The sequence below is a fragment of the Cynara cardunculus genome, assembly GCF_001531365.2.
Source record: "Cynara cardunculus var. scolymus isolate 2C chromosome LG 11, CcrdV1, whole genome shotgun sequence".
Taxonomy (NCBI): Eukaryota; Viridiplantae; Streptophyta; class Magnoliopsida; order Asterales; family Asteraceae; genus Cynara; species Cynara cardunculus.
The window spans coordinates 14,246,335-14,259,391 of record NC_037538.1 but is presented as its reverse complement, the minus strand read 5'-3'; the positions used below and the strand labels follow the sequence as shown (position 1 = coordinate 14,259,391).

The following is a 13,057-nucleotide window of genomic DNA, read 5'->3' as shown; positions in this document are numbered from 1 at the left end:
CTTACCCCGTTTTCTTTTTCGGTGCAGGATGAAAGATTTTCTTTTTGAAAGCTTCGACTCAATGAAGCTGGAATACGAAGAAAATTCAAGAATGAAGAGATTAAAGAAAAAACAAAGAAAGGGCATTTTGCAACTAGCTGCAAAAAAAACAATTTTGAAAGGAAAAAAAGCTTGAAAAAGTAGCATTGTATTTTTGATAAATCATTCATATATGTAAGATAAGTTTCTTGACATGATTTAATTTTTTTAAATTACCCTATGTAATACACGGGTTCGAACCTAGTTAATTAATAAAATATTAAAAATACGTATTTTTAAATTATATATTTGTATATGGACTTTTTTTAATATTTACATTTTATACCTTCATAAATATTTATTAATTTTCTTTATTTTCTTTACTTTTTCATTTTTATTTTATACTCTTATTATATTTATATAATTACGGTCCCATAATTAAATAAAAAGATATTTGATATTGGGCTCATTTTGAAGGTATTGATGAGACAATTATAATAGTGTAATTTGTTAAAATAAAAACGTATTTTCAACGTATTTTAGTTGATATACGATTATGTTTATTAATTTGATAAAAGTGTTAAACGAAAAATGAAAAAGTATATAAAAAATAACTATAAGGGTATAAATTGTAAGTAATAAAAATAATTTACATTTTTATAATATTTTAATAATATGATTAAATCAAAAAATATTCAATATTGAGCTTATTTTAAAGGTATTGACGAGACGATTATACTGATGTAACTTATTAAAATAAAAACATACTTTAACGTATTTTAGTTAATATACAATTATCTATGTTAATGTGATAAGGGTGTATAATAAAAAACGAAAAACCAAGGTATATAAAACAAATTAAATAAATAATTATAAGAGTATAAAGTGTAAGTATTAAAAATAATTCGTCGTTATAATATGATTAAATAAAAAAATATTCAATATTGGGCTCATTATGAATGTATTGACGAGATGATTATAATGGTGTAACTTGTTAAATAAAAACGTATTTTTGTTAATATATGATTATGTATGTTAATGTGATAATGATGTAAAACAAAAAATGAAAAACAAAGAGACATACCATAAATTACATAATTAACTACACGAGTATAAAGTGTAAGTATTAAAAATATTTTCCATAGTATATATGATATAAAAATATAATTAAATCAAAAAATGTTCAATATTGGCTCGTTTCGAAGATATTGACGAGACAATTATAATTATATAACTTGTTAAAATTAGAACGTATTTTTTTATGTATTTTAGTTAATATATGATTATGTATGTTAACGTGATAAGGGTGTAAAATAAAAAATAAAAAAACAAAGAACATAAAACAAATTAATTAAATAATTATAAGGGTATAAAATGTAATTTTAAAATTAAAAAATATATTAAATAAATGTTATGTGAGAGGAAGATGATAACCAGGGGTATGAAAATTGACAATACATATATTACTTCTGATGTGATTTAATCATTTGAGAATTTATATTTTAAGATTTTATTTTATATGATTTTTTTTCTATATAAGTATAATATTTAATATAGGAAAATGTATAAAAAATCAAACAAACTTTCTCATTTTGAATGGTTTAGTCCCTAAATTATTTTTTGAATGAAAAATTATTAAACTTTCTCATTTTAAATGATTGGGTTCTTGAGCTATTTTTTTAAATGAAAAAATTATTAAACTTTCACATTTTGAATGATTAAGACCCTGAATTTTTAAAAAAAAAAACTATATAACTTATACTAGTCGGCGGCTAATGTAGCTTTTTTTTTGGGTTAAAAGGATATATGTAACCACTTCTTAAAAGTGCGATAATTTATTTACTAAAAAGATGTTCAGAGACTTAATCAATCAAAATAAGAAAGTTTAATGGTTTTTTCATTCAAAAAAATAGTTCAGGGAATTAATCATTCAAAATGAAAATGTGTAATAGTTTTTCATCTAAAAACAAATAGTTTACGGACTAAACCATTTAAATAAAAAAGTTTGTTGGGTTTTTTTTGAACTTTTCTCATTAACGCATTAGTTAACGTATATTTGTATTACAATCTGTTTGTTTCATATGTATTTAGTTCACAATGTGAAACTTTTTTACGTGTACATTTTGTTTCACAAAAAAGTCAAAAAGATTCATATTGTGAACTGAGTACATGTGAAACAAATATATGTTAATCACTCCGTTAAATTCTAGTCATAGAAGAAACAAATATTTAATCGGAAATTAGGCATATAGTTCGAGCTTTCTTTAGTTTAGTCAATTAAAATATTTATGTTATTCAAGGGTATTTGAAGATGTGTCAAAGCGTAAAAAAACGAAACTACGTCTGCAATTGCAAGTAATATATTTGTAAACTAGTTATAGGTCAGCAAAAATATGTCCACAAGTCTTTTTCAAATTTATATATTTAATCCTTGTAATTGCGGACCTGCTTCAGAAACTTCTTCTTTTTACACTTTGACCCCTCTGTAAATTATTGTGAGTTATAAACCTGCCAATTAGGGATGCTCAAAAACCCGATCAACCCAACCCAACGAGAAATAACCCAACCCGAAGCAACCCAATGTCTAATCGAGTTGTAAAATTGTCAAACCGTAGGTATTGGGTTACTATTATTTGAACCCAACCCAACCCAACCCAATGAACTCGATGAACCCGATATACTTTTATTTATTGGATTTAATATGATTGTTGAATTTCTATTAATATATACATTAGATAATTACACTATCATGTATGCTTTTCATATACACATATTTTCAATCTATTCATATCTCTATATAACTCATTCAGTAACTGTGAACATATATATGTAAATTGAAAAAATTAACTGAATGTGATATACGTAACAAATATGAATAAGTTGTATCAAATGGTTGATGATGAAAAAGAAATTATGAGTAGAGAAACATATTCAAAGTTAGAAGAATATTTTAACATACCAAAGTATCAACCCGAACAACCCGTACGGGTTGGGTTGGGTTGCACTTTGGTTTGGTGTGGATTGAGTTGGGTTAAGATTTTTCTAAACCGCAAGCATTAGGTTGGGTTGTTCTAATGTCCTCAACCCGATCAACCCAACTCATGAACACCTTACTGTTAATTACAAACTATTTTTGTTATTTAAAAAAAAATACTAAAATATAAAACCATCCTATTTTAATGAATTTTCCTTTTTGAATCATAATAATCTATAATCATTTTGAAGTTGGTAATGGATCCTGTAAACAAATGGAAGCGAACAAAAATGGAGGACATTTGGCTTAAAAAGCTTGTTGGAGTTGAGTTGGTTTTGGTTAAAACCACCTCCGCCATGGACGGCCGTTGACTCTCCGCCATTTTCAATCGGGCCGGTATTTCAGCTACTTTTTGCTTTCTTTCGTTGCTTTGCGTCTTCATCCCACCATACATAATTATAATAATAATAATACTTCATATATTATTACGCTTCCATCGCCTACACGTATCTTCCTCACTTTCCGCAATTCTCCCTCCACTCCTGTTGCTTTACCCATATCCAACAACAATTTGGTACTCCTCTTCCATCATTTTAATCTCTATCATCACCGATTAGGGTTTATCTTCCTTTTATTGATGGCCTGATTGTCCTTTGAAAGCTTTGGTATTGTTATTAATTACTTTTTCAATATGATTATCATATTTGTTTATTCTAATTGTTGACTGATTGAGGGGATTATTTGACTACTTTTTGTGATTTTAATCGAGCTTTATTGGTTTCCTTTCTGAAACACTGAACAAATGGAAATCGATGAGACTTACGACGCCCTCATACCTTTATTCATAACTATGCTAATACATGAAGAAAGTACGAATATTTGATTTCTGGTTCCCCAGAAGTCTCTGTTTTCTGTTTTGAAATTCAACCTGGTCTGTGTATGAAGTTTATACAAGTTTTAATGGTTTTTATATAGCTATCGCTGAAACAATTTTTTATCACTTTTAAACCTTCAATTACTCTCATGGGACTTGTGAAAATTTTCACCTTGGAACATCTCATGAAAGCTTACTTGATCATTGTCATGACTATAGTTTAGAGATGCTATGACTAACAACTAACTTGCAGCCAACAACTAGCTTTTCAACTAGTTTTCCAAGCATAGCCTAAGTCCAACACCTACAAGCCAAGCGTCACAATTTAATGGGATGGAGATTGCAACTCATTTGATACTTAAAGATGAACTCTGTTATCATTTACTTCTTAGGAAGTTTTTATATGGATTTTATTCATGGGGTTATTAGGAATTACTTGTTTCAGACTTTCAGCTTAGGAAGATATTCGATTTCTTCCTTACATCGTTGTATGAAAGAAATTACTGTACTGTTACTATATGCGGTAAAACTTATACTACCTAAATGCAGCTTCAAAAGCACTATTTGCCCCTCCATTACTGCATATTTAAAACTTCTACATTTCTATCCAATTTTGGATTAATCTAAGAAAATCTAATTGTAAGAATGGTATTTTACATTTTCCTGGTAGAAATTGCGAACGTGTAGTTTCTTCTTATGGTTATTATTGGTTTGTATTATGGTATTTGGCGAAGGATCGTGTGAGAAGGAGAGTTAATGTGAGAATCGTAAGAAGGGATATGGACCCTTGATCACCTTTAATCTCAAACCCACCCATGAGGGGATTGATCCGGTGCATCTCATCCTAATGTGCATCCAAGGATGGAGATCCCTTCTTACGCTTCTCACCTTAACTCTCCTTCTCACCGGAACCCAACCCTATGGTATTTCTTCTATGTATTAAGAAATGTTTTTGTCAGTTGAAACAAGTGATTGATGTCAAAATAGGTTAAAGGCCCTTGTGTTTAAATCGATAGAAGTTTTGTGACAGATAAGAGACGTTACAGATCATCTACATGGATTTATATTCCAGTAAACGAGCTGTTGGCTGGGCTGCTGCCTCTAGAAAGGGATCAGGTTCTGGTACACGAGATACCGATTGCTCTAGAGATGAAGCTGCTCAATTCTGCAATCGACTTGGATGCAGTGGTAGACTTAACTATACAAAACATACTCGAAGTAGTTTGTTAAACCAACCCAAACCTTTCAGATCTTCCTCTCGTCCTTCACACAGCAAGGAAGTAGCCTCTTCATTGATCAATGTGAAAAAACCTCTCCAGGAATCCCGGAAGAAGCTGTCATCTGGGACTGAGACAAGTTCCACCCATTCAAGCAGTGTTTCAGAAGAATCTAGAATTCAAGTGCTTAATGCTTCAGCCAAACTTAAGTCAAAATCCAGAGGCACCGAGTCTAACAAAGTTGGATTCACGCCGGTTGGTAGGACAGTTGAAATGGGATCATCCAACACAAAAATAAGGAAGGTGTATGGTCAAAAATCTGGTCTTCCGAACCAAGATGCTCAAATTACTTCTTTTGACAGTGGCAGGAGAAGAAATGTTGTAAAGAAGAGATTGACTGAAGGAGAAACAGGCTCGTCTGCTAGAGGGAAGAAGATCAGTGGGCCATCATCAGATGAGGGAAGTTCTATTTCTGATTCTAGACGCTCAACCAATTGGACGGCCTGCAGTGGAAGTAATGTTTCATCAGTAAGGACTCGGAGGTCTGTCAATGTGGACCTTTCAACCAGATGCATTCATCAGCTACATAGAAACAATCCATCTCCAGTCCAGTCGACTCGTGTGACTCCTGACATGTCGCAAACCGAAATATGTTGGTTATCCGAGGAAACTTCATCAAATGGTTCTACCCCTAATAGTGGCTGTACTTCCAGTGATACCTTATCTAGCATGATGCCTGTTGCTTCTACAGAACAGTCCGTTGGCCACTTTAATGATCGTCACTGCTCAGGCCGATACAATGTGGATGCAATTGCAAATGTAATTTCTCTGAGTTACTCCCTTTGTCCCAAAATAATTAAATAAGCGTCCCCTCTCAAAACACTGTTCTAAAAGGCTTACTGCAACAGCCGCCATGGCGCCGTGTGTTGTGTCTCACGTCATGTTTAACTCTATGGCACACCCAGGCCAAGTGTGCGGTTTTCGTAACGTGATATTTGATTTTTCTTTACGTTTTTAATTTCTTATATGCTAGTTTTTAATATATAACCTAATTTAAATTGTTTATTATCATTGACTTATTGAGTAATAGTACAAAAACATATGTTTATATATATATATATATATAAAATATTATATATGATATAAAGATTTGCCGCCATAAGTCGTTCCTTGAAAAACGCTGTGGCCTTGCCGTGGCTCCTAAGCCTTGAGGCTTGGCCTCGGCGCCACGCCTCACGCCATTTAGAACCTTGTTTCAAAAATAGATGGCTAGCATTCACTAATTTCCAACTCTACCCTTAATTATAAACATGAATATTTATTAGTTGATGAGATGGAGGGAGACACAGAGAGAGAGAGAGAGAGAGAGAGAGAGAGAAGGGTTGTCTCTATCATTAAGGGTAAAATTGTCAACAGTTAATTTAAAGTGTAATAATTACACATTTCTTAAACTGTGTGTTTTTGTATTGTGGACACTTATTTTGTGACATGTAAAGCACTATCTGCATTCTGTAATAGGGGTTGACAAGGGTTCATGTGGTGTTTTATAGGTACTACTGGCACTTGAGAGGATTGAACAAGATGAGGAGTTAACATATGAGGTAGTCAGTAGTCGTCTTTTTTTAAAGAAAAAGAGTCCAACTTGCACATAATTAACGCTATTTTCCCTTCTGCAGCAAATTCTATCACTGGAGGCAAATTCACTTCTTCGTGATTTCAACTCCTATGATCAACATAGGGACATGAGACTAGACATTGATAACATGTCCTATGAGGTTTGCTTTTTTTTTTTTTTTGTCCCATGCCTATTAGATTCTTCCCCATCCCCAGCAAATAGTCCAACTAATTCTTGTATGCTTTTACTTACAGGAACTATTAGCACTGGAGGAGAAAATGGGTATAGTAAGCACAGCACTATCTGAAGATGAATTGTCGAAATGTCTTAAAATTAGCTTATACGAACCATTGCATGTGAAAGAGTGGAGAATGAAAGGCAGTTGGTGTTTGGATAACACAAAATGCAGTATCTGTCAGGTGATAGGTCTTTTTAAATATCTTCTCGTTTTACGTACTTTTTGCTGTTATCTTTGCTTTCCCTGCATCCTTCAAACATTACGATGGCAGACCTGGCTATGGTTGCACCAAGTCTTGCCTGGCTCATTGTGTCTCTTCCAAGTTATACTTTAGACCCTAGAATTACGCTAAATTGCACCTAGGTTGCTTGAAGTATTCAATTAAGTTAACTCGCCTAAAGTCCGACCCAAAAATCCTTGAAGCAAGTAAAGTTTACATCGTTAAATATGTAATTTAGCGACTGATCATGTAGTTGTTCTCGAGATGCAAATAATCTAATCTAATTTCGTATGCCCGTGCAGGAAGAGTTTATGGCAGGAGATGAAATAGGAAGGCTGAGTTGTGCTCATGGGTACCATGCTGTGTGTATCAACCAGTGGCTGCAGTTAAAGAATTGGTGTCCCATTTGCAAGGCTTCGGCAAAACCATCACCCTCTGCGTAAATATATATACGGGTGCGTGTCTGATTTCTGTGTACAAAGTCTTCCTATTGTGTTAATTGTACATATATACTTAGTTTGAAAAGGCTAATAAACCCAAGCTTCTTAGCTTTGTGATGTGGATACACTTGGAACTTCAATGAAAGTTTGTCATTTGTCACTGGGTGTTCAACTTTTTCTTATATTTGTACGATTCAAACTTATGACCAATAGGTTAACGGGGCAAGTTCAAATGAGAACTGTAAATATTTTGAGAACCTGAGAACCTTCCATTTCATGAATTATTTATTATGAATAACCCTAAAATATTTATGACTATTTTTTTTTTATCATGAATATCATGCATTTTCATTGATATTCATCATGAATGTTGGTTCCTAGGTTTTCAAAATATTTACGGTTCTCATTTGAACCAGGTTAAATGTCAACCGATCTACCATGTTTTTCCATGAGCTGGCCTGAATCAAGCATGCTTGGTTCGGATTGGCTCAAGCCTCAAAACCGCCCCTTATTCACTCCCATTGGTGCATCACTAAAAGCAATCATATTAGAAACTTTCTTGTTTTATTTATAAACTCTTTGAACGGTAATGGTTACCAATCTATGTCACCTTATTATCACATTTACATTATGCAACCACAATTCCCTATTTGAAATACCTATACAGATTCTTAGATGCATAGACCATGATCATCACAGAGACAATAACAAGCAACGGTTTTCCTGCAGTGGTCACTGTGTTGAGTCGGATCGACCCTAAACTTGGCTCCCTGCTACAAACCAATGCCATAGAATTAGAATCAAATAGATAATATCCTATTGTAGCCAAAAACTTGAACCATCTCTTACGTACCTTGGTGTTGGCTCATCAGGCTTGGTCAACATGGTCTGTGGTGGCCGTGTTTCTTTTGGTTCCACGGCTTGCACCGGTTCTTGAGGTACCACAGTTGGAGGTTTGGCAGTTTCACTGGTTGTTGTCAGTTGTGTTAATTTTGCTGGTTTGGTTCGGACCTGTTCTTGAGGTTTAGTAGTCGCACCATCTGGGATTTCTATGGCGTTTACCTGTAAAAGTCGATAGATAGTGTTTAAAGAAGGCGTATTCCCGTAGACATGTATGTACGGTCAAACCGAAACATCTAGAAATAACTCACCAACTTCTTGAACTGTAGATCATACAAGAGGTCAATGTATCTCTGCTTCGCTTGCTTATTCTCTTTGTTTATTTGCCTCCAAAAGCCGTACATCGCACCCATGTTCAACGCTTTTTTGGCATAGATTTCCCATGTGTAGCTGAAAGAAAGAAACATTATTTGTGAGAATATTTGGAACCCATTAGATTACTCTCAAAAGAAGCCCTCAATGACAGAAGGAAGGTTCCAACATATAAACCATACCAAACCAAATGAGCCTAGTATACCCCAAGAGATAAAGATGTATGCAAACCTGACCTCTATCTCAAAGAGTAGAGCGGGCATATACTGAGAAATAGTTCAAGTCTAGCTCGAGATATGTTTTACGAGTCCAAAACTTACCACTCGTAAATGCGTTGAAGGCCAGCTCGAGACACCCGATCCCAAAACTCTTCCTCTACTTTGCACTTTGTAAAGAAATCGGCAATCTTGTTGCTTGATTCATCTCCGTTGTTTGGATCAATGTGATATCCAGAAACCCCGTCAACTACGATCTCTGCTGGCCCGCCTTGGTTTGTTACAAAAGTTGGGAGCCCACAGTTCATTGCTTCGATAACTGTCAACCCGAAAGCTTCATACAATGCGGGCTGCACAAAAGCCCCCCTCGTATCAGCTATACAACGATATAGTTCTCCATTGCGATTCCTATCGGTTTGGGCCGCTATCCATCTGATCTGACCCTTAAGTTTGTACTTCTCGATCAATTCGTGCATCTTCTTGATTTCCGCCATCTCTTCCCGATCTTTAGATTTAGATGGATCAAAGAACCCTGCGACCACAACCAAGTTTACTAGACTTCTGAGCCTTTTGTTCTTCCCATACCACTCGACTAATCCCGTTATGTTCTTTACTGTATCAAGCCTCGCCATTGAGAAGATTATCGGCTTGGTTCGGTCCGCCAGATATCCCCTATTCAATGAATGAATATGTTACGAGCCAAAATCAACGATTGCTATTCACTGTAAATTATAGAACTTACATATGCTCGTCGTTATCTTCTTTTTTGAAAAGCAGTTCTTTGATTTCAGGATGAAAGGACGTTAATCGCTTTTCCTTTTCAGTGAATGGGAAATAAACCGATTGTTCTGCTCCAGGCGATGCTATGTTGAACTTTGGATCGAACACATTGATTCCCGACACAACTCTACAAAGTCCGGGCATCGTAAAAGTGGCATGACTCTCATACTGTCCAGGCCTTTGTTTACTATACAAACAAGCGACAAAAACGAGCACCAAAAGATCAGTTTTTTTCCGACTTTATTAAACCCTAAACCCTAAACGTCTAACCTTCCTGCAATTTCTTGGAAAGTGCTTGTGATGATGAAATCCGCAGCGTTCATCGATATCAAATCCGCTGTGAATTGGCATGAAAAATGATACTTTTTGTCGAATTTTTTCCAGTTGACGTCCGAATCTTCGTACTTGGTCTTCTCCAACGCGTGTGCAATCGTTCCCTGGAGATAGAATTTAACCATCGGTGATTCGATGAACTTAATCATCCGAAGTAACGAGTTGGATAGTTGAAAAAACCTGTGTTACTCCAAGTTTTTTAGCCATAAGAGATGCCACAATGTTCCCATCTGTGTAGTTTCCAAGTATAAGATCTGGTTTGCCTTCCATCACTTCTACCACCTTAGATGCAGCATCCTAAGCAAGATATCGAACATATCCGTCAAGAAATACCAACCCGAACACCAAATGTCGTCGCTAATCGACTTTATAGGACGCCAATGATATCTAAATGTCTTAATAGACTGCTTTATAAGACTTATGCTTGTAACTTGTAAGACCAAACAATTGTGAGCCAGTCTAATATAAAAGTGTCATAATAGGACACTTTTTTACGAGGCATTTTTCAAATAATCTCACAAAAAACTAATAGGACGCTTCATTTAAAGTTGTCTTGTTGTAACACGTTTATGTAGGACGCACCATTATTTGGTTTTATAAATTTAAGTCATGTTAAGCAGTTTATTAGGACAATTTTATATATGTAGCACACGGGGAGTGATGGGACTTGCCTGTGCAAATTGTTCAAGGTACGGGTAGATGTCGAAACGGGAAACCCATTGCCGAAGAACGCCTTTTGAAGTTCGAAAAGGAACCCGGAGGATGTGGGAATGCATAGTGTTCAAGATCGGCTCCATCTCCTCGTTACACTTGGTTCCTTGTGCATCGGGAATCAGTCTACTAACCTAGAGACGTGTATTCGTTAGATTATATAGAAAGATCACGGATCCTAAAAATCATCGAAGTCTTCGATGCACTCTGGAAACGTACCACGAGAATCCGAGGCTTCGCATTCAGTCCTTGCTGCTTTATTCGGCGAATGATCTCTTCCTCAAGTGCTTTCACTTGATCAAGAATGTAAACAACCTGCACAGCAATCAGATTGACTTTTTGAGGTCAAACCGAGTTCTTACTAAATCGAAATCGGAACTGTTTTTGCTACAATTATAACACCGTTTTTCTTCTTGGTTGAAAATTTTGTTAATCCGAATCGGTTTATCAAAATTTTTGGTGAAAGGTATAGTACTCGTGTCGAATTTGAAGTTGATCAATCCTACAATTGACCATGAAAATTAGTCAACGCACCTGGCCTCCGGTATCGGGCAATCCAAGAACGTCCGATTGTCCAAAGTAGCCGTGAATGGAGAATATGACAATATTGAATATAACCGGGAGTCTGCCAAAGAACGATTCCATGCTAATTGGATCCGGAGCTTGAAGAATCTCTGAAAGGATCTTCATTGTTTCCTGGACTCTTTCAGCGGTATCTCCCCATCCTTTCTCGAATCCCCACTCTTTAAGCCTGTCGATTCATAAAAACGTTTGTTGAATCCATCTGTCAAATATTTCAAAGTAAAGAGAACTCGGGTTATCTATTACTTCTGCTCAAAGGAACGAAATTGCTCGTTTCTCGGGTGCGCCGATAAGTAGACATCGGCAACAATCAATGCTTTCTGGAGCTTAGAAACCGTATCCAATGTCTCATTGATCATAAGCTTCTGCAACAATAAACCATAATTCATATACATTAGCGTTATTGGAGGGTTTGCCTTTAACTGTTAACTTTAGGGTCCTATTGGATTAATTAAGGTAGGCATAAGCTGGGTCGAACACTCATGGTTTCTCGGGAAAAAAAACTTAACAATGCACCCATGGTGAACATGGTCCAAGTGATGGTTACCTCTCCATGATGATTTAGGGTTAGCAAGTGGTCAAGCAATGGCTTCGCGTTCTCTAGACGGCCGCCGAGCCTTGAAGTCGTGAACTTTGAAATGTAGTCGAGCCCATTGCCGATAGAGGAAGTGAGGGTTAGATGAGGCATGCCAAAATCGAAGGCTCCTAAATCCACTTCGATTGCATTTTCATCCTTCACCCTGCTCAACAAGGACTCATTTAGTTTGTAAACGATAACGAAACCACTCTCCATGAAAATTACAGTCTCTTGCGTGACAGAGCAGAACATGACAAAATAAAGACTTATTGTCCCATGTTTGACTCGATATTACAGTGGGACATGACAGGATTGAGTAAGATAAAAAGCATTTTTTATCTGAAAAATGAAACAGGACTGGTAAATTACTAAATTATACATGAAAAATTAAAATCTTAAACATTCCACAATTCTCTTAACATTTCGTTTAATTATGTCGAGTCTCATACCAAATGCACCTCGTTTGCGATGCCATACCATTTAGCGGTGGACATCAGGACTAACCCGGCTTTGCCCAAAAATTGGTCTTGTAACCGGTTGTAACCGAGCTTTCCACACGATTTAAAAGACTCAACCACGACGATCTGGTTCAAACGAACTTAAAGAGAACCGAGCTTTTTTGGACTGGAATTTGAACCGTTCTTTGGGCCATAACCAATAATGTATATAGGGAAAAATCTAAAAAAATCCAATGGACTTTAGTGTTTGGAATGATTAAATTCTTGGACAATTTTTTGAAACAAATAAGTCCTTGTACATTTCAAAACATGTTAAATAACTTCTTGGACTTTTTAAAACATGTTAGATACGTTCTTATGACCTATACAATTGGTTAATTTGATAAAATAATGGGAAAAAATACGGAAAAAAAATCAATTAACATTCATATTTTAAACGATTAAATCTCTAAATATTTTTTAAACCAAAAAATATTTAGATCTATAAAATTAAATAAATATATCAAAAAATACTTACATTTACAAAAAATTACTTACATTTAAAAAAGATTTTTGATAAAATTTATTTTAATTAAAATTAAAATATATTCTAT

General features: G+C 35.0%; 2 protein-coding genes across 4 annotated transcripts in view; one reads left to right on the top strand and one right to left on the bottom strand.

The window, feature by feature from the left end:
- Positions 1-3,325: 3,325 nt before the first annotated feature.
- LOC112520776 lies at positions 3,326-7,756 on the top strand. 3 transcript variants are annotated; one of them, XM_025129331.1, is made up of 6 exons: positions 3,326-3,388; positions 4,897-5,902; positions 6,634-6,684; positions 6,760-6,858; positions 6,953-7,117; positions 7,459-7,756. In XM_025129331.1, exons 2-6 carry the CDS (start codon positions 4,922-4,924, stop codon positions 7,597-7,599), a joined length of 1,437 nt encoding a protein of 478 aa, XP_024985099.1. In that variant the 5' UTR covers positions 3,326-3,388; positions 4,897-4,921; the 3' UTR covers positions 7,600-7,756. The 3 variants fall into 3 exon arrangements, with proteins under 3 accessions (XP_024985099.1, XP_024985098.1, XP_024985100.1); XM_025129330.1 differs by lacking the exon at positions 3,326-3,388 and adding an exon at positions 3,472-3,566; XM_025129332.1 differs by lacking the exon at positions 3,326-3,388 and adding an exon at positions 3,596-3,657.
- A 387-nt stretch (positions 7,757-8,143) lies between these two features.
- Positions 8,144-13,057, bottom strand: part of LOC112520775 (sucrose synthase 7-like) — a 6,629-nt gene continuing 1,715 nt past the window's right edge. The window contains exons 4-15 of the mRNA XM_025129329.1: positions 11,977-12,169; positions 11,676-11,794; positions 11,382-11,598; positions 11,067-11,162; positions 10,808-10,981; positions 10,317-10,433; positions 10,074-10,240; positions 9,766-9,990; positions 9,129-9,695; positions 8,748-8,886; positions 8,450-8,658; positions 8,144-8,369 (exon numbers count right to left, since the gene is read on the bottom strand). Of these exons, the coding sequence (XP_024985097.1) occupies positions 8,243-8,369; positions 8,450-8,658; positions 8,748-8,886; positions 9,129-9,695; positions 9,766-9,990; positions 10,074-10,240; positions 10,317-10,433; positions 10,808-10,981; positions 11,067-11,162; positions 11,382-11,598; positions 11,676-11,794; positions 11,977-12,169 (2,350 nt within the window). The 3' untranslated portion in view covers positions 8,144-8,242. The remainder of the gene's footprint in view (positions 8,370-8,449; positions 8,659-8,747; positions 8,887-9,128; positions 9,696-9,765; positions 9,991-10,073; positions 10,241-10,316; positions 10,434-10,807; positions 10,982-11,066; positions 11,163-11,381; positions 11,599-11,675; positions 11,795-11,976; positions 12,170-13,057) is intronic.